Raw genomic sequence first — 23256 nt, 5'->3', positions numbered from 1 at the left:
AATGCGCTTTCGTCTTATTTTTAAAGCTGTTTCCGAATCTCGGACCAACCATCTATGATATGCATATAAGTTAAGTTAGGTAGGTACCTAAGGTATGGTCGATGGCTAATGGGCAGGTAAGCACTTTGAGTAGGTTACGGCTCGGTAAGGCCCGCCATTGGAGTAAAACTCAATTCAACCTGACTCTCTCTCTCTCTCTGCTCTGTTCGCATCGCTCAGCATCCTATGAGACGCTATACCTAGTGTGCACATGAATACCACCTACATACCGTCCGTATCGCACTGCTTTTATCCACATGTACTTAGGTAGGCGGAATAGGCATGTAGGTAGGTAGGTACATTCTCCATCCAATGATCCAGTGCCGTGCCGTGCTGTCTGTACCTGACTGAACCTGCTAAGACATCCACCCCCATTCCGTCCCGTCCCTTTGCCTCTGTTCATGAAAACGTCATGAAGACACAAATACCCTCTGTATTCCCTGCCCGTTACGAGACTTTCTTTGGCTACTAGCACTGTCTTGGACTCTTAGTGTTCCTTGTTCAGGGCCATTCATTTGCCGTCTTCTAAATTAGGACCAGTAATCAGCGCCAAGAACCCACTGCTTAATTAGTCTCCCTCGTCCGCCCGCCGTTGTCGTGGGCGGCCCAAGGGCATGGCTCCCGTGAACAGCCCAATTCCACCTCCTATCTCAATCATTCCCGCCATCGAGACCCCCGGCGAGCGCGACCAACACTGCGACAACCACGGCGAGGACAATTCCGGTCGCTTTGCCTCTGCCTACCGCCTCAACGCGTCCCAACCGGCCTTGACCCCCGCCTCTGCGGGCCAAAGCCCCAACGCTCGTTACTCATTCCACGATCCGAAGCGGCTCTCTCCTTTCGCCCCGACTTTCCAGGATCAGAACGCCCTTCTAGTCCCCGGAATGGCGTCTAACAACGATGATGACTTCTCTAACGAGAACTCGGTGCCAATTGACACCCCAAAGTCAGATGTCCCGAATCCCTTCAACTTCCAGACTCAGGTCATATCCACGTCTCCCGTCAAGCCCAATGTCGGCCAACGACGCGGACACAAGTACAAGCACTCCAGTATAAGTGCGCAGCACCAGATCTTTCTAGAGCCGCCGCCACGCGCCCCGCTGGCCCTTCCACGCGACCTTCCCATGCCCACTCTTCAAGAGACCTGGAAGTCGATGTCGAGAGACCAGCGTCACCGCTTATATTGGTGTATATGTCATGCACTAGTGGCAGTCTGGTTATTTCTGTCTGCCCACGGTTCTCTCACTATGACTGCCCTGTCACACTTGGTGTTTTTCGACGTGGGTTCTGCATTGATCTGCGTGGCAGTCGAAGTCCTCGGAAACTTCGAGGTCTGGAAGCGGAGCAGCATTCGGTATCCGTTTGGCTTGGAGCGTGCTGAAGTTTTGGCTGGCTTTGCCATGAGCATCTTCTTGATTTTTGGTGGGTTTGACCTTGTCAGCCACAACGCGAAGCACATCCTCGAAGGCCATGGTGGTGATGGCTCCCATGAAGGACATGTGCATGAACACGACGAACCGAGGGTTGCCATGGGCAGTATTGACTTTGTCAGTCTTGCCGCTATTGCCGCAACCCTGATCAGTGCCTTCGGTCTCAGGAACCATGCTAGGATAAGCCGAGCAATGCGCGTAAGTTACCTAGCTAGCTTGCCGAGCATCCTGTCGAATCCGTTCCACTTTCTCACCCTCTCGGTGTCTACCCTTCTGGTAATGCTTCCTCTCTTCTCCATCCACTTGCACATTATGCTTGACAGCATAATTTGCGGCCTAATCGCTCTATCTATGTTCGGATTGGGAGTGCGGCTAGCTATTGCCCAGGGACTGATGCTCCTCATGAGCTATGGTGGGCGTACGGGTTCATTCTCGGGTAGATATAAAGAGTTTGGCGTTTCGGATGTCTTGCGCGAAATCGAGACCGAGCCGAGCATTGAACGAGTCGAGGAGGCGCAGTTCTGGCAGGTACACTACGGCCTCTGCATGGCCAATCTCAAAGTGAGCGTAGCGAAGAGCTGCGACGATGCCACCCTGAGCCGTTTGCGAACTCGGATCTCCAATCTCATCCAGAACAGACTCGGGGAGGGGTACGGTCGAGGCGGAAGTCTGAAATGGGAGGTCAGCTTACAAACAGCCTACTCCTCCTCCACTGCACAGCTGTAATAAATTAGCAATGTTTTCAAAAATGGGTACCCTTCTGGTTCGTGGCGGTTGTTCTGCAAAACGTTATTTGTTTGTTTTTCCCTCCACCTCTGGATTCCCCCCCTTCCCAGAAGTAGCATTTCCCGGCGTTTGGCATAACTTCAACTAGGCATTAAAGGCACATGAGCTAAGATATCCCCATCCTCCTTGCAGAGAACGGCGCGGCATTGAGAATTTGGCATAGATGAGAAAGGGGAGTCTGTGGAAATGATGATGATGATTTGTATAAAACTGTGCAGCTTCCATTCTTGTAGATAGTTACATGTTATCAGTCAGTCCAAACTTACATGTCGATCAATATATCAGTTGATTTTTTTACCTGTTACTGCTAGAGTCTTATTAATATCTACTTGACTAGGTATCAAGAGCTTCTGATGTTCATGTTCGTCTATAGTTGAAGCACGTTATAGATGTGGAACTAGGCAAATGAGGGCATTCTTTTGCACACGAATTGTTGCTGTGTCATTTGGTAAAAAACTCCTATTAACGACCTTACTGGAAAAGCAGAAAATAGTATTCTCATGGGTAAACATTGATCTCAACCAATACTCCACGACACACTGCTGATGATGATGCATGGTATAGCGATAAAAGAGGCTTCCAGAGCTACCTAATTTCACACCTCCTGACTGCGCGCCCTTCATCATGGTCATGAACTACCCCTCTAATGCCTGATGAAAACAAAACTTACAACACTGGCCGTAATATGAAGTCCCTGTAACCCGAGACTCTCTAAGTCTGCGGGGGTCTCTGTGGTGGGAGACCTGGCGAGGCCGGGCCTCCAGGAGCTTGTCCGCGAAGGTTAATTGACCCGATTCTTGATACAATGTTGCTGCCGACAGCGTCGACGGCTCCGCGCGGAGATGTCACTAGAACGTTCGAGGGTCAGCAATTGCGTTTTGAAGGGGGGATGGGGGGTAGCGCGTAGCATTTCGGGCACAGTTCCGCCTCAAGAAAAGGTCGCCATGCTCAGAAACTAGGGGAAGGCAGAAAGGAAGCGATTCCGGGCATGACATACAAGTTGGACCGGCAGGCGCCGTCTCTTGAACTTTGAATAGCTTGATTCCTGTGCCATTCCAAATGCCAACCATACCCTTGGCAACCTGCATTTCGCTAGCGAAGATGAAACCCCATATTAAAGATTCATACCAGCCGAGAGCAAGAGGGGACCACTCAAAAGACTGAACTCGAACTGCTGATGGTTCAATAGCAACTATGTCGGCTTCTTTGATTGCCTTTAGAGTGGCAGGCGAAGGAGAGTCGGCACTGAGCCCCTCACGATCAATGAGCCCGGTCAGCTGTTGAATCACAGTTAGGATCGTGTGCAGTGGGAGTTCCGGAAGCCAGCTCTCAATCCAATCTGCAGATGGCTCGAAAACCCCCAACGAAGATTGGCCGGCAGCAGAATAGCTTCCCAAGCTGGTAGTACTATTCTGCCTAGAGAAGGCCGGGATGCCAGCAGGCATTTTCCCCCGAGCCTTTTCAGACATCCCCTTTAATTGAGTTGGTACAGCATCCTCGGCACCAGCAACTGACGAACCACGAGAAGGGTTTTCACTTGAACTCGACTGGGCTGGTGTCGGACGCTCTTCTGCATCACTATCATCTTCATCATCTCCGATTGTGAAGGTGGCGTCCTCCTCGGGTACATCGCTCAGGGACGGGATTTTTGGTACGGTTGTGGTAGGACTACGTAAGCTCTCAACCGAACTCCGCCTAGAGTTCGTTTCAAAGGGATCGACAGGCTGTCCGCTCTCTTTTCTTTGGCGATTGCGCCGCTCGAGTTCTTCCTGGCCGCTCTCGAGGGTGAAGCTTCGCAAAGCCTCAAACCGTCTCCTGTTCTTTAGGACAAGAAAAATAAAATTCGGGTTTTCTACCAACGTCAGCGCAGCTCCCTCAAATTACTTGTGAATCACTCACTCTCGTATTGATGCTCAATGATGGCATTCAAAGACGCCAGAAGAGAATTCAACAAAACATGATTGCTATCATTGGCTAGAAGAAAGGATGGAGAAGACATTGAATTGAACAGCTGTAGTAATTTCGAGCATGTTGTTTTACTAATACCTTCCAGATATGCGGAAACATTGTAAACTACGGCTAACAATGCTGGATAAATAGCAGAGAGCTTGCCCTGGCTCCTAGTGATGAGATTATATATCGACTATAGGCGATGGTTAGTAACTGCGCTTCGGGTTTCGCACAAGGAAACTTGCCTGTATAAGAAAATCCCCATAGGTTCCCCTGAAGTTAGGGATTCTGATGACCGGCGGAAGCGTGTCCTGTGCGGTGAAACGCTTATTCAAGTTGACACCGAAGTTTTTTTCAACACTTAATGTTTGTAACAGGAAGGCGCACATTCTTACCACGCCTTGTTTCGAGGCATCTAGCTTGTACTCGGTGGCATAAAAGAGAATAAGAATGACGAAATCATGTGCCCGTTGCGTATCGATCATGTATGATCTGAAGCGCTTGTTACACTGAGTAACCTCCCAAAAGAGCATAATCATCTCAGGGGAAAATCTGGTATTGGATTGTGTGTGTGGCAGATATGATGCATTGGACTGTATTGGTTGATTAAGAATTCGGGTCATGCCATCTAGTATAAACTGAAAATCCTGAGGTCGATGCAACCGGCCTAGAAAATGGCGATAAAAGTTCTTCGGCGTAGAGCCAGTGGGTGATTCAGGAACCGGGTAGAGCAAAATGACCAAGAGGAACTGTAAAGTATAGGTGACGAGAACCTCTTTCGGATCCTTGAAAACAAGAGTGTTGATAGGGACACGCCAACTAGCCGGATTATATTTAAGAGTCTGTAGGATAATTAGTTGGCGGCTCTATGCTGAGCTTGACTTTCAATATATTTTACTTACAGTATTCAGTAGCGAGCATAGAACAGACAGCACAATTTGCTTATCAGGGCAAGTGCAGATATAGGTGAGTGTTTTCGTCCCCTTGGTTGGAAGCAGGTTTGGCGACATATACATGCTCTGGCTCGCTAGTGTTACAAGAAGTCGCAGGATCTCACACCGGTTGCTCTCAAACTCCTTTGTTGTAGGCACAACCGTATTGCACCCTACTCCGCTCTGCCAAATGGCATAAGTGACCTTTGGCTTGCCATGGGGCTGTTTCGGGACCGTCAAATCCGAAAAGAAGAGCAAGTCAATGAGGGTATCTATGAGTTCCTCGGCAAGTGGTTTCGCATCTTCGAATTCGTCGGCCGGGGCTTTCGTATCCTGCTTGTCCTCCTGGGCTTCGTCAAAGAGCACTTCATTTGCGATGGCTGACCGCCTCGTTCGTTTCCTCCTCGTGCCCCAGAAGAATTTATCTTCCCATGATTGCAGATTATCAGATTCGTATATGTATGGTAGAATGCGGGTCAGGACACGAATACAGTTCAGGGCATCCTTTTCAGGAGCGAACTCGGCGTCGGGAAAGGAGGGGTGGTGGCGTAATATGAACAAGCGCGAGGTGACAGCTAAGATGAGTGTCTCTAGGTTTTCTATGGCCCTGTCGCGTGTCCGACGGATATCGGCAGGCGAGAAGAGACTGAAGACATCCTCAGAGGATTCTGGGAGCTCCCAGAACTACAGGGGGTAAGCAAAGGGCGCACATGAGGCTCGCAGGGGCTCGGGGCACTGACGGACGTCCAGTAGGAATCATCGGCGGGGATATGTCGCTCTTCCGAGAGCCTAAAGATCCCCTTCTTGAAGACGAGCTTGGAGTCACTGGCACCCATGACGTCCAAGTCAATCCATGTCTACGAAAAGAGGTCGTTGAGCAGAAGACGGCGGAAATGGATCGATTTGGCGAATAAACCAAAACGCCGCGGAGGCTTGCTTACTGGGGAACGATGGCGGCAGTGGGAGATTCAATTGATGAGCAGCGCGCGGGGCTCTTTAGCTATCTGTAAATATATGCGATGCGAATGGAGAAGTGCGCAACAAGGTATGATAGCCCAGGTCGCGATCTGCCTGCAACCCAGATACGTGGATAGGTGGATAGTGTACGATAGGTAGCTCACTTGGGTACGGGTAGTACACGCCGTTCGGTGTTCGAGGTGTTGTAGAGAGGTTAGGTACGTACCTAAGCCAATCCATGGAGTTGCCTTAACAGCTGTTACCTCATTGTCTCCAGTCTTATCGATATCTACTACCTATGTACGTGTATAGTACGTAGATGCTACCTCTTAGCCTTGTGAGAACATATAAGCACAATGTACATACGTGTACCTACAAAGTAGCTCTAGATAACTTTAGCTAGGCCTGTTCCACTTCTGAAACAGTTCCGCTTCTCTTACAAAGCTCTTCAGTATGACGTACATTGCCTAGCTTTCAAATACCAAGCCAAGGGCAGCTAGAGGACTACGTACATTACATAAGGTTCGGAATGTTAAAAGAAAGAATGGCCCTATACATTCTATATCACATCCGAATTTGAATCGCAGGATGTGTAGAGAAAGAGGTGGACTTTCAGGTGTAGACGACAGTGGCAAGAGATGCAGAGTATACTTCCAGACCAAGTAGGTACGGAGTATGGCTGGAACGTAAATGCAGCCTCGGCAAGTCGGCACTTAGGTAATTATCTGCAGGCTACAACTAGACGTTAAGGTTAAGGTAATTAGTGCTGTCATTTGTTACTTAGTTATTTCGATTTCTATGGGAAAGAATCGTACATGTTCTCAAGACTATAATCGAACCAAGATACAACTAGCTATGGTAATAACTTGAAACCCTATGCTCAGCCATGAGGGTGTTATTCCAACTCGTCCCATACAATACATAATACACAGTCTCGTAGAAAATAACTAACTATAAATACCAGACACCACCAGACTTTGGGGAAGCCCATTCTTTGCGTCAATCTTCGATATATGCACTAGTCAAAGAAACTACTTACTACCTAACCTCTTCATTTCCTGACAGTGTCCCGGACACCTTCTCCACATTCGGTTTCTCCGCATCAGAACCTGTACGGGGAAAACGGGCCGCAGCGGGAAAGTCGGGGCCACGACAAAGGGCATCTTCCGACCTTTTGCCGACAGAAATTCCCAACAGCGATGATTCCTTTTTCATATAAGAAGATCAAGGCGCTCTTCAAGGCGCAGAGCTGAGTTGTGATGGGACCGTTGTCCAAAGAGTGATGTGTTTGTTGTTAAGGCTCGGTGCAGTCCACGATGTCGACTACACAGACCGCCATCGCGGATCCGACTCAGTCATATCCGCTGACTGAGCTTAGCCCCGACTCTACGGCGAAGGACCCCGAATCATCTTCAGAGCAGCAACTCTCTGAAGCTGCAGTCGTTGATCGCGAACCGGCTACCCCTTTTCTAAAACTGATCGTTGCTGGTTATTCATTCTTCTGCGCTGGTGTCAGCGATGGTACTTGTAAGTGTTCTTTTAGACATTGACTCCACCATATACCCCTTGCTAGTGGCAGGACATCGTCCATTCCCTGAGCAGGAGGTTGTTATTACGTTCTCTGCTAGGTATCGAGTCACTACTATCACAAGAGATGCTAATCTTTATGTGAAGTGGGACCTTTAATCCCATATATCTTGAGTAGCTTTCACATTGGCACCGGGGAGATCGCAATCATGTAAGTACTAGGAGCCAAACTCCCAACTCGCATCTAGCTAATTTATCAGTTATGCGACGACATTCGCAGGATGGCTTCTCGCGGCTGTCACAAACCCCATTTTGATAGCACACTTGACGCTTGGCCAACTCCTCTTCGTCGGCGCCATTCTCCAGCTCATCGCCCAAGCGCTACGTCCATGGAGCTCACTCGCAGTATTCTGCGTGTCGTTTCTCTTCCAGTCTCTGGGCATGGCGTATCAAGATGCCCATTCCAATACATTTGTCAGTAACTTGAACAACGTGCCGCATCGATGGCTAAGCTTCATCCACGCTTGCTATGCCCTTGGCACTTTCATCGGACCCTTGATTGCTACTGCGATTGCGAACAGCCCTAATTCGCTTGCCATTGATGGCTGGAAACGGGTGTATTTTGTGCTGATTGGGGTCAGTGTCATCAATGTGGCCGGGGTCATGGTCGCGTTTCGCGATACCCTCTATAGCAGACTCCATACCGAGAAACAGTCTCGTGGCAATCGATTGGCGTTGATTGCTATGGCAAAGCTCCTCAAGTCGAAGAAGCTGTGGCTTCTAAGCTTATTCTACTTTTTCGAGCTAGGAGCCACATTCACGGCTGGCGGTTGGGTTGTCGAGTTCCTCACGACTGTCCGCGGGGGAAAGTTGTCCAATGTCGGTTATATCCCCACTGGATTTTATGGCGGGCTGTTAGCAGGGAGGCTGCTTCTTCCTGAGCCAACGTTCCGGTTCGGCGAACGGAGGATGATCCTGATCTACAGCATCCTCTGCGCGGCGCTTCAGTTGGTATTCTGGCTGCAACCTAGTATCATTGGTAGCGCGATTGCATTAAGCTTCATTGGGTTCTTCTCGGGACCATTTTTTGCCACGGTCGGTTGTCATCGCAAGAGAAATGCGCCGTTGCAATGTTCTAACGGATTATTAGGGAATGTCAGTCGCCTCAAAACTATTCCCTCGTGAATCTCAGCCTGCAGCTCTGGGTAAGCGAATTTCAAAGGTCTTGGCTGCCTTCATACTAAATCGAGTCAGGCTTCATCTTCGTGTTGGCACAAGCTGGCGGTGCCATATTTCCATCGATTACAGGTCTCATCGCTACCCACGCTGGTGTAGCTGTTTTGCAGCCTATTGTTCTCGTGTTATTTATAGTGGGTGGGATTATATGGTGGTTAGTGCCTAATGTCCCGAGTCGAAATGAATAAGTGCGAGATGTTCTGTTCCATCGGTACCTAGGAAAGGGTTGATCCCCTCTCGCATGTTGCAGCTCATCCCTTTGTTACTACACGTGCTCCAGAAAGTAGTAGCTTGCATTGCCCCTGAAGCTAAACGCGAGCTTCATGTTCAGCTATATGTGCGTGGAACATACATAGATCTCTTTCTATATAATCGAAAATTTTTATTTAATGTGCATATGATCTCGGTTCTCTCTGTCAGGGAATGTGATGGGCAATTGTTAACTCAATTCACGTGAGGTATAAAGCTTATTGATAAACCAGTGTCTTCGACTGAGGAGTTATGTATAAATAACCGTCAAAGCTATCTATGCCAAATGCCATTAGAAGTAGCCTTATATGTTCGTAGATCTGTCCGTTTTTTTGTGATAGTAGTAGTAAGGCTAGGGGTTGATGTTGGCTTAATGAGGCTCTATTTACTTGATTCTGGAGTGTACGATGGTGTAGAATCCTCAGATCATAGAAATTACCGTAATCCCAAGGGTAAGAGAACAAGAAATTAACATGAAGAAAGGATATCGTTTGAAGGTTTCTAAGCTTAGTGCCTCATACTAGGTGTTCAAGTGATACTCACAGTAAAGACTAGTCATACATCATTATTCGTCTTGGTATCGTTATCTCGAGAATGGGAGCAATCACAGCCTGGACTAGGAGAGACTGACTACTTGGATTAGCTTCGTCCTCAATTTGTGGATTGTTCCTAGTTCCCTCTATCTGGATTCGGCTCATCAGGTAGTAGCTATGAGAACTAGCGAGTCTGGACAGGTAAATAGCCTAGGAGAAGGAGGGAATGTAGATTGTTTTTATTGCCAACTAGCCTCATTATGAAATCAGCATCCAACTCTTAATCATTGAATTATACTTTCGCTCGAGAGGTGCTAACCGCAGCAGCTTGACTATACTTATCGCCGTGTACACTCACTCCCACCCTCATCCTCATTGAAGTAACTTAGACTCAGCACCTAGGTCTTCGAACCCCTTATTCCACCTTCCAGCTCTATCGCAGAACCAAGAATTGGCTTGGGCCAGACTACAAGGACACACGATGCCCGTCCTCCGGTCGGTGAGGTTCACCCACCGCTAGCACACACACCAACACATTCGAACACCGAGGCCAGTGTCGCCGAGAGCCGAAAGGCAAACTAGCGCCAACAGAAGACGGGAATAAACATCCATACCCGTGATTCTTCCATCATGGAACTACGTAAAAAGATAGAATATCACAAGAAACCAATACGAGAGGTGGGTTTACGTAACTCACCTACCTATTCTACTCGGGGCTTGATCAAGCCAACGCCGCAACTCACTCCCGCGGAAAGCCGACCAGATCCAAAACGCCATGTGGCTTTCTTTTCTTGAGATCGTCGTCTGCGCGAAGAGGATTTTCCTTTACCATGGAGAGTGGACACCGGGAACAAGCGTGTAAAAGGAGCAGTCTAGTTCCATCGCTAGAATCCCTTCCTCCGCGATCGAGGAATACGAGCTGTCGCTAGCACCAACGGATCTACTAACAGCATTGTGTCTTTGATGATTCTTGATGCTATGCAGCACTTACGCCGCGAGCGAGAGTTAGAGTCAAACATAGCGCCAACAGTAAAGCAGGAGGATCTACCTAGCGGATTTTTACTTTCACATATTAATCTGCAATCGATATGGTGAATGATGTGTCGTTGTTGCATGCGATGCTTTAGTGGTGAGGCACGGTTCTTTGGAGCGCTGTCATGTGTGAGCCGCGCCACTGATAAACATATCTGCCTACGTCAAATACATACGTTTATATATATATAGGATACGGTGAAGCCTCTCGTCCCGTGGCTATTATTGTGATGCGGGGAGTCGCATGAGGCTCTGCGCCCTAGAACTGCATTTCGGAATATGTTCCGTTTCTAAGTATCGTGGATCATGTTCGCGAACTCCCAGATTCTATTTTTCGCACCCGTATGTTGGCTATCTATTGGTGTTCCATACCTGCTTCCATACAGAGGCTCCGCATCTGGTGCGAGTTCGCGGCGTAGATTCAATGCTGGAGTCGTCCGTCCTTGAACGGACAAGGCCGCAATGGCGGTATGCAAAGGGTTGTATAGAGGCGAGTGGGTGGTCTATTAGTCAGTTAGCCGTGTAGGCTGACGAAAGGCCAGGCTGTCAACTTGTGTCTTCGACAACACTTGCTCCTCTCCTGCCCAGCCTTGTGTTGAGTACCTAGTGCGGCCAATTCCTTCTGGTTTCAGTGCGTGCGGCTACGCCGTCGAAAGCGGATTCGCATACCTACCTCCTGCTTGCGGCAACGAATGGTTCATTGGACGTACGGCATGGTAGTTTAGTACAGTCAACCCATCGACACCAACGGCGTGACCGTCTTACACCGCGCGCCAAGTGCGTATGGACAACAAATCATTGCGATCCCTGACTAGACGCCTCACCTACGCACTTGCTCTGCAATCCAGTACAGTACGGGCGTTCGCGAACCAAGACGCACGGAAATCTGCTGTGGTCGTCTACGGCGCATTGGAAGGGAAGGGAATCCCCCAGCTCGCGTACCCAGAAGATACAGTCGAGATGCCTAATCGGGCAGCCGGAGTTCAGATGTTTCGTTTCATGTTTACGGCAGAGGAGCGCGCTGGGCGTCGATGACGCTAGCGTCGGGGGTTCGTCTCCTTCTCTTCTTCTATCACTACTATAGTAGGTAGGTAAGGTAAGTGTTGGTCTCCCTCACGCATGATGCGGCGGATTCTTTTGCGTGTGATTATGTCACCTGGGACTACCTCTAAATGGAATTTACGTAGAGACGGCTGAATGACTGGTGTGGAGGATGACGAAGGATGAGGCTGTGTGTGTCCAACGTAAGTGATACACCTATCTAGTACTGTAGGTAGTGGGGTGAGAAAAGCTACCCTTGAGCTGAACCCCAACATCGCACCTGATCATACCTACCTACTTACTCGGTATGTATAAGCCAGACAAACAGCTTGATATGCCGTCCTTCTATAGCCTACTAGAGATGGAAACTCCGGGGTACATCGCTGTGGTCCTGCGGCGATTTGTTATTCATAGCTACGATGTGTTGTTTCGCCTGCGTACGGCGTATACAGCATGACTAGGTAGGTAGGTACATAGCCAAGTCAATTTTTATCAATGATGTAGCAATTTGTCCCCCCTAGACAAAGCTGGCGCGAGCGATGTGGTGTTGCTTACCTACATACCATGTGCATTGCGAAACCCCATGCGCCGTCAATCATCCGGTGTAACGTGCCGCTACGGAACGCCGAACAGGAAGAGGTATCTCTGTTTTGTAAGCCAATATATAGGACTCGACCGCGCCAGGAATCGCATGGGGAAAATAAGCGACTGGTACTCGTTTGTTCGGCCTCCAATCCTATGCCAAGGGGGTAGCGAGCGGCCGGACTTCCGGACATTCAATCGATTGTTTGCTCAGTTGATTGATTGAACGAAGATTGTTGGCGGGATGCAGTGCAGAGTGGTCTTTTCATTCAGCACTGCCGACTCCATCGCAGTAGGTATGTAGGTAGGTGTGTAGGCTAGGTGGGTGGGTTGTATTATTAGCAAAGAAAAAGAAACCAAGAGTAAGAATCTCAACGTCGCTGAGAACCACTGAGAAGAATCGCCCGGATCTCAATGAGCCGCAATGCAACTGTATCTAGCATGCCCACTCATTGCATAGGTAGACAGGTAGGTAGGCATCTACGGTAAGCTGGATGGTCGATATGGCCGACTCACAGCCCTTTGAAAACCGAGCACCGAAGGCCAATTGGTTTGGTTTATGAGAGAGGGCGGTCGTACGAGGTCATATCTTAGCCGCCGCCCGCGCGACTGTCTCGCCCACCGGATCTCAGCTCATCCGCGTCGGGCCTTGGTAGATTCAGGTACCGGACCCCAGATCAGCCCAGCCCAGCCCAGCTTCACTTGCGCGGTGCTGCTTGTGCACGGCTTGCAAATTCTCAAATCTCGTTGCCTAGCTGTCGTGTCTTCTTCCAGTAGGTACCTATGTATGTCTGCGTGCATGCATGTAGAGTGGTGTACATACGAACCTCAGTACCGGCAGCAGCTACTTCGTACGGTGTCATCGAATGAAACAGTTAATTGTGTATGTCGGCTTTGCCTGGTATTATGTAAGTCCTTAATTAGAGGGTCCAAATTAAAAAACACAGAGCCACGTTACGCTCTCACGTTACGCTGCTTTACAGTATGAATTGAGTGATTCAGCATTGGACGGGTTTGGGGGTCAAATTTGCCCCTATCATGATTACAATGTCTTATGAACAAAATGTGAAAAGAGACATGTAACCTATGCTGGAAATTGCAGTGCTATTGTCGCCCAGAAGAATGTCCACTCAGGACTCAGTTTAAACGAGATTATAATTGGAACAGAATAAGAAGCTTGCAGCACAACGTCGTAGACACTGTATGTAAGTAAGTTATGTGGAAATAGTGTATACCAACTCTGTACTTACCTGTTCCAGCCTTGTGTGGCATTGCTCGGTATTACTTAGGTAGGAGGAATGATAGAGATCCTAGTGTGCGTAGGTATCTCGCAGTGCGGCTGGAAGCCCATCTACATAGATACCTAGGTAGTTAGTTACTGTCATCTTACGTTGATCGTCTGACGTCGTAGTGCTCGATAAAAGAGAAGAAGGATGCAAGCGAACGCATGGAGTGAATCCTCAAGTTCCACTAACACATGTATGTGTATAGGTATTCGAAGCATGCATGTTGGTTGTTCTTCTACATGATCCTAGACCAACTACCTAGTATTCAACTCGAAAGATAAGTACTCCCAATGATGTCGAAGATTGACAGCACAAACATGAGGCAAAGCTGATGTGCAAACACAGCCTGGACCCTGGAACCACTGCCCCGGATTAATGGCCCAATTATAGAACGGCTGCCGGTACAGCCTGGTACAAAGTGACTCGGGGACCTGCACGGGGACAATATTAGCCTCTTTCGGACAGCGGTTGGGTTTCTATGTCCTGTCATTGGATGAAATCAGCCCATTATGTACTCATACATGCATACTATGTATATACTATGTAGGTATGAAATATTCTGGAGAGCATGCAGTGGCTACCATCATCATATATATACATACTTACAAATATTGTAACTAGTATTACCGTAAATAAACGGACGCGCACTGATGTATCTATTCTTAGCCGAGTAGTGAATGGTTTGCTGTAGGCAAAAGACTCGAAATGTTGGCAACGAAGATGCTTGTAGCTAATAGGCTGGTATCGAGCAAAAGACTACGGTACCTGTGAAGGTAAGAGAGAGTACTTTAGATTATAGGATGTTGAGAAAGATGGCTAGGTAGTCGAGCATATGATATATTTTAGGTTACCTGCAGTTTTGACTATGCATGCCCGTTAAATTGTATCTGCGCAACCGGGGGAACTGTCACACAGAGCTGGTATACTACGTAGGTATCTGGTGAGTGGCAGACGTGACGTAGGTACCTATTATATCATCGTAAATAAGGACTGATGATAACGACGGTGGGTATTACGATAGTAAGCAATTGCAGAGTTATAAAAGAAGAGAATATAATCATTATAGGCAATGTGCACCGTTAGTTTCCTACCGTATGATCGTATATGATTGACCCTCAAAGGGAATAACAGGTTATGGGGTTAATAAATCTGTAATATTATCATGGGACGCCCTCCATGTGAGACCTACAGTAGGGTCAGCTCCCGAGATGCCTGCCCCCATCCCCAAACGCTCTCCCGGACGCCACCGATTCAGATATGTCTTGGGCCCGTTGCCACCACCGGCTGCGAACGGAGGTCGACGATGCAAAAGTTGCCACCCCTCGTTTCGTTTCGTTTCGTCATTGATGACAGAGACACAGGCTGTCGTGATATGCGCTGCAAGTTCCGGAGCCCAGAAAACCAACAGAGTATTCTTACTCACCCGCAACTGCATATGACAAGGGCCAAGAACTGCTTAACTCAAAGGAGGTTACGGAGTGGTCAATGGGAAAAAAACGGCTATATATATGTATAAATGTATCATTCTTAGTCAGAATAGTTTATGCAAGGATTCTCTTGAGTGCCGAGTTGTTCGCTATCTCCAGAGCGACGATGAGAAGAGGAAGAAGAAGAAGAAGAAGAAGAAGAAAAAAACGTTCAAGCAATGTGACCACCGATGGTGGGTGGTGTGGTCCGGAGAGATCTACTTAGAGAGAGGAAACTGGATAGTCGAATCTGCCGACAGCCAAGGCGGATTGGATGGGTTAAGGCCCAATCAGCCAGTCACCATAACTGTCGGCGACACCTTAGTGCAAGTTCGTTCGTAGTCTCCAACGAGTTCGGGCGTGGTGGTTGGTTGTCACCTTATCTCTTATTCTATTGGTGTCTGCCATCTGACCGTTCTAAGTGACCGTTTCGCCTCGCTCTCTTGTCCGGCCTTCCTGTGGTCTATGGCGATCAAGCGAGGTTATCATGGGAGTTATAGCGCTGGCCTTATTAAGACCTCGTTGCGATGCCTACCTTGCTTCATTGGTCGTTCAGTCCCTTGGTCTTGGTGTGGCGGCGCTTCTTGCACTTAACGTAATGGGTTTTATGAATCTGATGCGACGGTGTCCGCAGAGCTATTACTCATCGTCAGTGCTGATGCAATCGACTTGCTCCGGATGTACGAAGCAAAGGATTCGCAATGGTCTCTCTTTTGAGAGAAACACCTCCCGATGTCGTGGGATGTTGGTGTGGGTATGCACTATAAGACGGGGTACTAAGGATAGCAGCTCATTGGTGGATTGTCTATATCAACCGGCGACACTGAGGCCGCACATGATTGTGGAATAGAGTGAAAGATGGACTTCCCCTGGCGAGGGCCGGCCGTTTCGCGAGACCTTTCTTGCATGACCTCCGCGTCTCCTAGCCATCTCAATGCGTCATTCTGGTTTGCGACGTTGCAATCCCTGTCTACTCTGATGGTTGGGTTAGGTATTCCAAGTCTCTTTTTATTTTATTTTATTTTTTTGATGGCCCTTTTTTTAGTTCGCGGCGAGATACAATCTGTTAGATATAACCTGGCTCAGATACCAATCAGCATCGGGCCCCGCCTATCCAGATGCCAACTTGTTCATACGCTGCAGTTGTTTTTGCCACATATGGCCCAACAGACGTACTTAGCGATGCGTACACATACTATGTATATTCCTATGAGCTCACATTTAACGTCATAAGGATTTTGCGTTGGGTTGATCTTCGAATCTGTAGTCAGACGAGAGACCGTGTAGTCACTCAGTGTCTTGTGGTGGTTTTGTCCCAGCTTTTTCTTTTAGTGTACTAAGTCGGTACTTACTGTTCACTACAACGCCTAGCATATACTATGTAGGGCTCTTTACAAATAGGTATCGCCAAGTAACGTAATGGTCCTTGGCCACCTTCTAGTTGTCACGGTCAAGGAATTGTTAGTTTTCGAAGGTGATTCCTACAGACCCGACACCAAAGCAAAACCCGACCGGGCTTGCTTGTAGAACTGAGGAGATCTAAGAGGATACACGTCTTGTACTGTACAGCTACCTACCATGTACACCCGCCTCACGTGGTGAACAGGCGAAAGAAAGGCGTTGTTAGTAGCAGAAATAGATACGGGAGTGACAGCGTGGCTATGGCAGCTTTACGCCCTATTTACATATACAGCAGGTAGGTAGACTTTATTCCTACTCGGAGAATACGTATTCAGGATCAGGAATACCATCTGAATCCAGAAATGTTTAAAACCCCAGGCGGTTCCCTTTACCGCATTCCGCCTTCGCCCTTGCTTCTGGATCTTGGTATTTCCTGCCAATATATACCGACGCGTGTTCATTTTTACATGTCTTGTGAATGTCGTGATTCAAGTCAGATATCAGATACACTGTTGCGATCGCCACAAACGCCTCTCGTCGTATCTAATTAATTACTTATATCCAAAAACCCACCGACTGAGGCTACCTTCTTTTTAAGATTCAAACCATACCATCTCGAATCTCGGTAGGTAGGTAAATTACCCAGTCCCCTGTTCGCTTTGAAACGCTCGAGAAGGACAGCGAAAGTCTGCTTAACCAATACAATATTCTGCCATTACCTTCCCCTTCCGGACTACTGTCATTTCTTAATTTATCGCCTACTTACGCAGTATTCAGCAGGCACAGCAGGTAGCGTCTGTCACTGACGATTCCGGGTCCTCCCAAAAGCAGACAAACACCTGCGCTCCCTAGCAGCACTCTAGCAGCACCTACTCTAGCACGCCTCCACCCCTGCAAGCAACTGGAACCCGCAGCGTGCCAAGCGCTGATCCACTCCTGAACCCATCCATCATCCCAGGTTCAGGGGGAAAGAAAGATACCCCCCCAAGCCCCCCCCAAAGCAGCCAAAAGCAGCCCACGCCGGCAGGGGTGTGTACATGGGTACCAGCTCGATGCTCTCCTTCCAACAATATCTACACCAAGTATGTATATGCTCTTCCCCCAGGCGCCCGACCTTTCCTTGATTCCCATCTCTACAACACGAGAAATTTCTGGAGCCCTCCGAGCCGTCGTCTTCCCTGATTACGATGTGCTCGTCTCTTCAATTCTAAGACAGAGAGCTGGCCTCGACGCACATGCTTATAACCTCTTGTTTTTGTGCTTAGTTCCAACGCATTGTCTTAGCGGTAGTCGTCGTCCTTTTTTCACCAGCACGCACACTCCAACCAGCTAGCCAGCATTTTTATTTCACCATGTCTGTCGTAAACCAACAATACCCCAGCGAGGGGCAGAGCCGGAAGCTCGAGGCAACAGTAGTTCCAATGGAGAGTGGCGCCGACGTATCTGCGGAACAGTCCCCGGCCGAATCGATATCCGCACCAAAAGAAGATCCCCTCGAGGTGCTAGTGGATGCAGATGATGAACAGTGCCTTATCGAAGAGGCAACAGTCCTGAACACAAAAGATTTGAAGACAAAAGAAGTCGTTATTGAACCACCCGCCATACCGAAGCGAAATACCCTAAGAACGTCCCGTCTCCTTGACAACTTGAAGCTTAACTCTATCGAATCCGCTACCAAGTCCCTTAACACTACACACAATGTCTACCTGTCATCTGAAGAGGACGCTTCCTCTTCCGCCGACGAATACTCAGATGACGACTACGAATCCTCGAGTGAAGAGTCTGATCAATCATCAGTGAGGAGAGAGAGCCAGGAGATTACCGCGCGTGTTGTATCAGTGGTGTTCGTGGGTAAGCCCTGTGTAGTCGAGCTGGCCAGCAGCCGGCGGTCAGTATCCCCTGCCAAGAGGCCTCAGTCCGAATTCTTTGGACGCTCGGTATCATCGCCATTTGGAAGAGATTCACCACAGAGCCGCCCAGACTGCCCACAAAGAAAAATCAGTTTGGCGTCGATCAACGACCTACCCAAGCAATCCCCTAGCTTCCTCAGCCAGGACCCCTTCAGTGCTAGCCCATACACACGACGTGGATCAGGCTTAACAATTGAGACTAACTCGTCCGGAACATTCTCACGGGTACCCAGGACACCGACTCAAGCTGCTTTCCAACGTATTCAGAAAACCATTAGCCTAGCCAGGAAGCGAAGCCGACCAAATCTCAAGGCTGCTGCTGAGAGCAATGCATCGATGAGCAGCCTCAATTTACCGAACCTCAACACGTCACAAGAGTCTCAGGAGTCTAACAAATTAGATACCGCCTCACCAGCAGCGGCGCAGTCACCGGTAACCTACAACGAGATCCTCAAAGTTGCACGGAGGAAGTCTATCAGTGCTTCCGCTGTTACAACTATTGCACAATCGCCAACAGTAGAGAGCCTACCAGCATCGCCTATGACTCTCAACCCAGCGAAACGGAGCTTACTTAGCGGCCTCAACATGAACCGTCGACGAAGTATGAGGATAAAGATATAATACCTCTTCGCATCTTCCATTTCCATTCTCACATTCTCTCGATCCTTAATCTCACTTACACTCTTAACTCTACTCTTATCTTCTGCGGTTAAAAGGGGCCCACGAGGCAACAAGGCGCTCGCTCATGGATGAGCAGGTAACCGGGTGATATCATACAGATGGGCGTTTCAAGGAACCGGCGCAGTGTTTCTTTCTTTTTCTTCTTTTATTTCCACATGGTATCCTATGTGTACCATGTGACACTACGGGCACACTTAAACACAACGGGCTGGGTGGCGCTTGATTTGGGGGGCTTTACAAGGGTGGATCACCACACATGGGCGGCAATTGATTGATACCTGATGACCCCGTTTTGGGACAACGCTATGAGCCGGGTGCCGGAATCAAGCGGAAGCATTACACTACGCGCCCGAAATAGGCGCTTGCAGAGAAATCTGTATACTTGATGTGAGAGGGACAAACTGCAGCACAGATCGTGTAAACCAATACTGTATGCATGTAGCTCTGCTTTGCCTAGCTTAGCTATATGTGCTGCTATCAGCATCTTAGCCAAGACATGAACTCGCGCATTCCAAGAATCTACCTACACACATGGTCCGACAGCGGGCCGGATCTCACAAATGTTTCGTTATGCGATGTGCTAAATTCCCAAACGTGATCTGTTTCCATCTAATGTTTGCCCTGTCTTATCTCACCCGTGTACAACCCTGCTATATCGATCGATCGATTGATTGATTGATTGCTTGATATATGGGCGTATCTACCGAGTACCGTATCTATCTCCATACACGACAACGAGGCCGAGGATTAAGCTTAACAGGTGGAAGGATTTGAACGAGGGGTCACAAGATTTCCCAGCACATCCCGACCCGAAACACCCCAACCCATGCGTTTGACTACCTGTACTACGCCAGAGCTGATACAGTGATGCATGCAGCGAATTGCAACCAATACCCGGCACGGCGGTTGGACGGGACGGGGTCGAGGAAACGAAACACTGTGACTTGCAGCATCCGCTACACTATCTTCAACAAGAGCGGTTTCACAATCTCCTGTCCCCGTCGCATCGATTTCAATATTTCGCCATAGTACTAAGTTGAGCAGCCCTCTCTTAAGCTATATCGCATTCTTCTATTTCTCCCTGCGGCTTGTCGCGAGGGTTCATTCCTGCCGGTTGGTTACGTGGTGCCTCACCTAGGGCTTTCCTTGCCGTTGCGCAACCGTCGCATGCCTACATTACATGTCTTGGGTGCCCGGTGCTTACCTATGTACGCCTACCTACTAGTAGCCGTTGGAATGTGACACACTTACTCTGTCTGCATTCGGCCTTACCGGTTGCACGCACGCGCGACAGACACTTCATTCCTTCTTGCCTACTCCTAGATGAGTAACTAATGAAGAGACAAAATCTGCATCAACCTTATGCATTCCACTTTAAGAGAAGCGTTGGGGGCTATGTCCCTCTTAGCTAAGGATGTCTTTTAGGTGTCAAAATGGAATGGATGAATGACTTCGGTAGAGGCGATAACGAGTGAGAATGTCTCACCAACACGAGGTATGGTAACGGTAGTGTGCGGTGGCGGCCCCCCCTTCCCCCCTCCTCTCCTGCTCCATATCTGAGCCAGTGAGGGAGGGAGTAAGTGTGTGACCTGCCTACAGAAAATAGTGGCATTTCTTTAGGTATGGATAGATAAACGCATCATGCATCATGCCTCTCTCTATACACACACACGCACGCACATACATACATACGTTGACACGACTCACCGGCACTAGCACTAGCGATGCAATGTCTAAGTATGTAAGTGGGCTACTTCGTGTACCTACATTCTGTGCACCCAAGAATGTCAGTCTGTACCTTGCACGAAAAGGGAGGGCGAAAAAAAAAACACATTTTATTTCACTGACTTTCCCCTGTAGGGCCCCCTTTCTGCAAGATCCAAGGAACAGGCAACTCGGATTCTTGGAGTGGTCCATTTACGTCGATGATCCTCTACCTACCTGCCCCTCCTGTTGAACAGCCTAGGCAGGTCAGAAGAAGCGCAGGTACAAGACAGGCAGATCGTGGTAGGCAGGCAGGCAATTACAACTAGTAAGTAAGTTCCAGATGTGAGACTCATATTTAGCCCTAAATACGTGGGAAGAGCATGCCTATCTACATAGGCAATGTAAGCGTCTAGTTGCATTGATCTACATCGGTAAGTATGGAAAATTCCACTGCCCAACCCTGAATACACTACATACTATACAAAATCTACCGCCTACCTATATACACTAGTTCGTTGCAAGAACACCAGATCTACCTTCTGTTTCTTACATAGTACAGGTTCATTGATGATTTACCCTAAAGGGATACATATGGCTTATCCTATCATCTAGCAAGGAGGGTTGTGCTAAGTCACCTGCCTACAGGGTTCGTCAAATGTACTACTAGTATTTTAGTACTAGTAAGTATACTACTAGTATTAACTAGTAAGTACTAGTATTAATATTGGATTTTAGGTTAACTAATAAGTATATATTAATATTAGCTAAGAATTAATACCTAATAAGTAAATATTAATAGTATATTAATTATATTAAGTATTAATGCTTAATTAAGCTTAGCGTTCTCGATAAGACCGCGCTAAGCTTATTTGGGTAAAAAATTTAATATTTTATTTAATATTTTAAAAAAAAGATTTTAAAAGTTAAAAAAGATTTTCCTTAACATTATATATATAATAATATAACTTATAATATATTATTAAAAAGCTCTTTTTCTTTTAAATATATTAATATTATTTATATATTTATAGCTATTTTATTTAATTTATAAAACTAATATTTATATAAATATATTTTATAATATAATATTTAAAAATTAAAATAAAACTATTAAATATATAATAATAAAACTTATAATATATTATTAAAAAGCTTTTTTTCTTTTATATATAATAGTACTACTTATATATTTATAGTTATTTTATTAAATTTATAAAGTTAATATTTATATAAATATATTTTATAATATAATATTTAAATAATATTTAAAAATTAAACTTTTATTATATAATAATTAATATATAAAATTTAAAATAATATATATTAAAATATTTTTAATTATAATTAATTAATTATAAACTTCTTAAGAATATAATTATAAAACTATAAAGTATTTAAATTTAATAATTTAAATAATTTTAATTTAATTAATGGATAACTATTTTAATATTTAATAGTTAACTTTAAAGTTTCATTATAATCCTTTAAATAAAAGGTTTATAAAAAAGGCTTAAATAAGTATAAATAATCCAATTTTAAAAGTGAACTTTTAAAGGATTTAATATAAAATAAATAAATAAAAAAGGTAAAGGTATTAGGATTATTATATTTATATAAGTTTTTAAAAAGCTATCTTTTATATTTATTTTATATAATAATATATATAATGTTTTTAAATTAAAATAAATAATAAATATATAAACTTACTTTTTTATAATAATAAATAATTATATAATATTATTCTTTATTTATAATAAATTATTTAATATTAATTATTTAATATTAAATAAATACTATATATATATATTAATATTTAATAAATTTATTATAAAGAAATATATTTATTTACTTAAAATAACTTTTTATAATATATAAATAAAGTTAAATATAAAATATTAATAATTTAATATTAAATATAAAACTTAATAAATTATTTTTTAAAAATTATAATAAAAGATATAAGATTATATTTATAATAAATAAATATTAAATAAAGTAAATAAAGTAAGTAAAGTAAATAAAGTAAATAAAGTATTTAAGTTAATTAAATTAAATAAAGTAATTAAAGTAAATAAAGTAATTAAAGTAATTAAAGTAATTTAATTTAATTTAAATATTTAACTTAATTTAATTATTTAACTTAATTAAATTGTTTAACTTAATTTAATTATTTAACTTAATTAACTTAAATAATATAATTAAAGTAATTAAAGTAATTAAAGTAATTAAAGTAATTAAAGTAATTAAAGTGATTAAAGTAATTAAAGTAATTTAATTTAATTTAATTATTTAACTTAATTTAATTATTTAACTTAATTAAAGTAATTAAAGTAAATAAAGTAAATAAAGTAATTAAAGTAAATAAAGTAAATAAAGTAATTAAAGTAATTAAAGTAATTAAAGTAATTAAAGTAATTAAAGTAATTAAAGTAATTAAAGTAATTAAAGTAATTAAAGTAATTAAAGTAATTAAAGTAATTAAAGTAATTAAAGTAATTAAAGTAATTAAAG

The 23256-nt window shown here is 45.4% G+C and overlaps 6 protein-coding genes across 6 annotated transcripts; 4 read left to right on the top strand and 2 right to left on the bottom strand.

Moving 5' to 3' along the window:
* Nucleotides 1-547: 547 nt before the first annotated feature.
* Nucleotides 548-2646, top strand: F5B22DRAFT_579031 (cation efflux family-domain-containing protein). The gene has a single exon (XM_047973235.1). It carries the CDS (start codon nt 654-656, stop codon nt 2193-2195), a length of 1542 nt encoding a protein of 513 aa, XP_047824864.1. The 5' UTR covers nt 548-653; the 3' UTR covers nt 2196-2646.
* Nucleotides 2647-2966: 320 nt separating this feature from the next.
* On the bottom strand, nt 2967-5973 carry F5B22DRAFT_640488 (high-temperature-induced dauer-formation protein-domain-containing protein; the record flags this gene model as incomplete). The annotated part of the gene is made up of 6 exons (XM_047977860.1): nt 2967-3103; nt 3253-4107; nt 4155-4398; nt 4451-5047; nt 5108-5821; nt 5878-5973. 6 exons carry the CDS (start codon nt 5971-5973, stop codon nt 2967-2969), a joined length of 2643 nt encoding a protein of 880 aa, XP_047824863.1.
* Nucleotides 5974-7410: 1437 nt separating this feature from the next.
* Nucleotides 7411-9045, top strand: F5B22DRAFT_652531 (major facilitator superfamily domain-containing protein; the record flags this gene model as incomplete). The annotated part of the gene is made up of 5 exons (XM_047979621.1): nt 7411-7621; nt 7769-7832; nt 7882-8716; nt 8772-8826; nt 8876-9045. 5 exons carry the CDS (start codon nt 7411-7413, stop codon nt 9043-9045), a joined length of 1335 nt encoding a protein of 444 aa, XP_047824862.1.
* Nucleotides 9046-14455: 5410 nt separating this feature from the next.
* On the bottom strand, nt 14456-15206 carry F5B22DRAFT_631081 (uncharacterized protein). The gene has a single exon (XM_047976589.1). The coding sequence runs from the start codon at nt 15013-15015 to the stop codon at nt 14713-14715; it is 303 nt and encodes a 100-aa protein (XP_047824861.1). The 5' UTR covers nt 15016-15206; the 3' UTR covers nt 14456-14712.
* F5B22DRAFT_578735 (uncharacterized protein) lies at nt 15127-16030 on the top strand. Its single transcript, XM_047973233.1, has 2 exons — nt 15127-15412; nt 15469-16030. Exons 1-2 carry the CDS (start codon nt 15238-15240, stop codon nt 15894-15896), a joined length of 603 nt encoding a protein of 200 aa, XP_047824860.1. The 5' UTR covers nt 15127-15237; the 3' UTR covers nt 15897-16030.
* A 1659-nt stretch (nt 16031-17689) lies between these two features.
* Nucleotides 17690-19132, top strand: F5B22DRAFT_578761 (uncharacterized protein). Its single transcript, XM_047973234.1, has one exon. The coding sequence runs from the start codon at nt 17800-17802 to the stop codon at nt 18976-18978; it is 1179 nt and encodes a 392-aa protein (XP_047824859.1). The 5' UTR covers nt 17690-17799; the 3' UTR covers nt 18979-19132.
* The last annotated feature ends 4124 nt before the right edge of the window (nt 19133-23256 follow it).

Source organism: Xylaria bambusicola (genome assembly GCF_022495145.1).
Source record: "Xylaria bambusicola strain CBS 139988 unplaced genomic scaffold F5B22scaffold_96, whole genome shotgun sequence".
NCBI classification, from domain to species: domain Eukaryota; kingdom Fungi; phylum Ascomycota; class Sordariomycetes; order Xylariales; family Xylariaceae; genus Xylaria; species Xylaria bambusicola.
The sequence above is the reverse complement of the archived record's forward strand: the minus strand, read 5'-3'. Positions and strand labels throughout refer to the sequence as shown.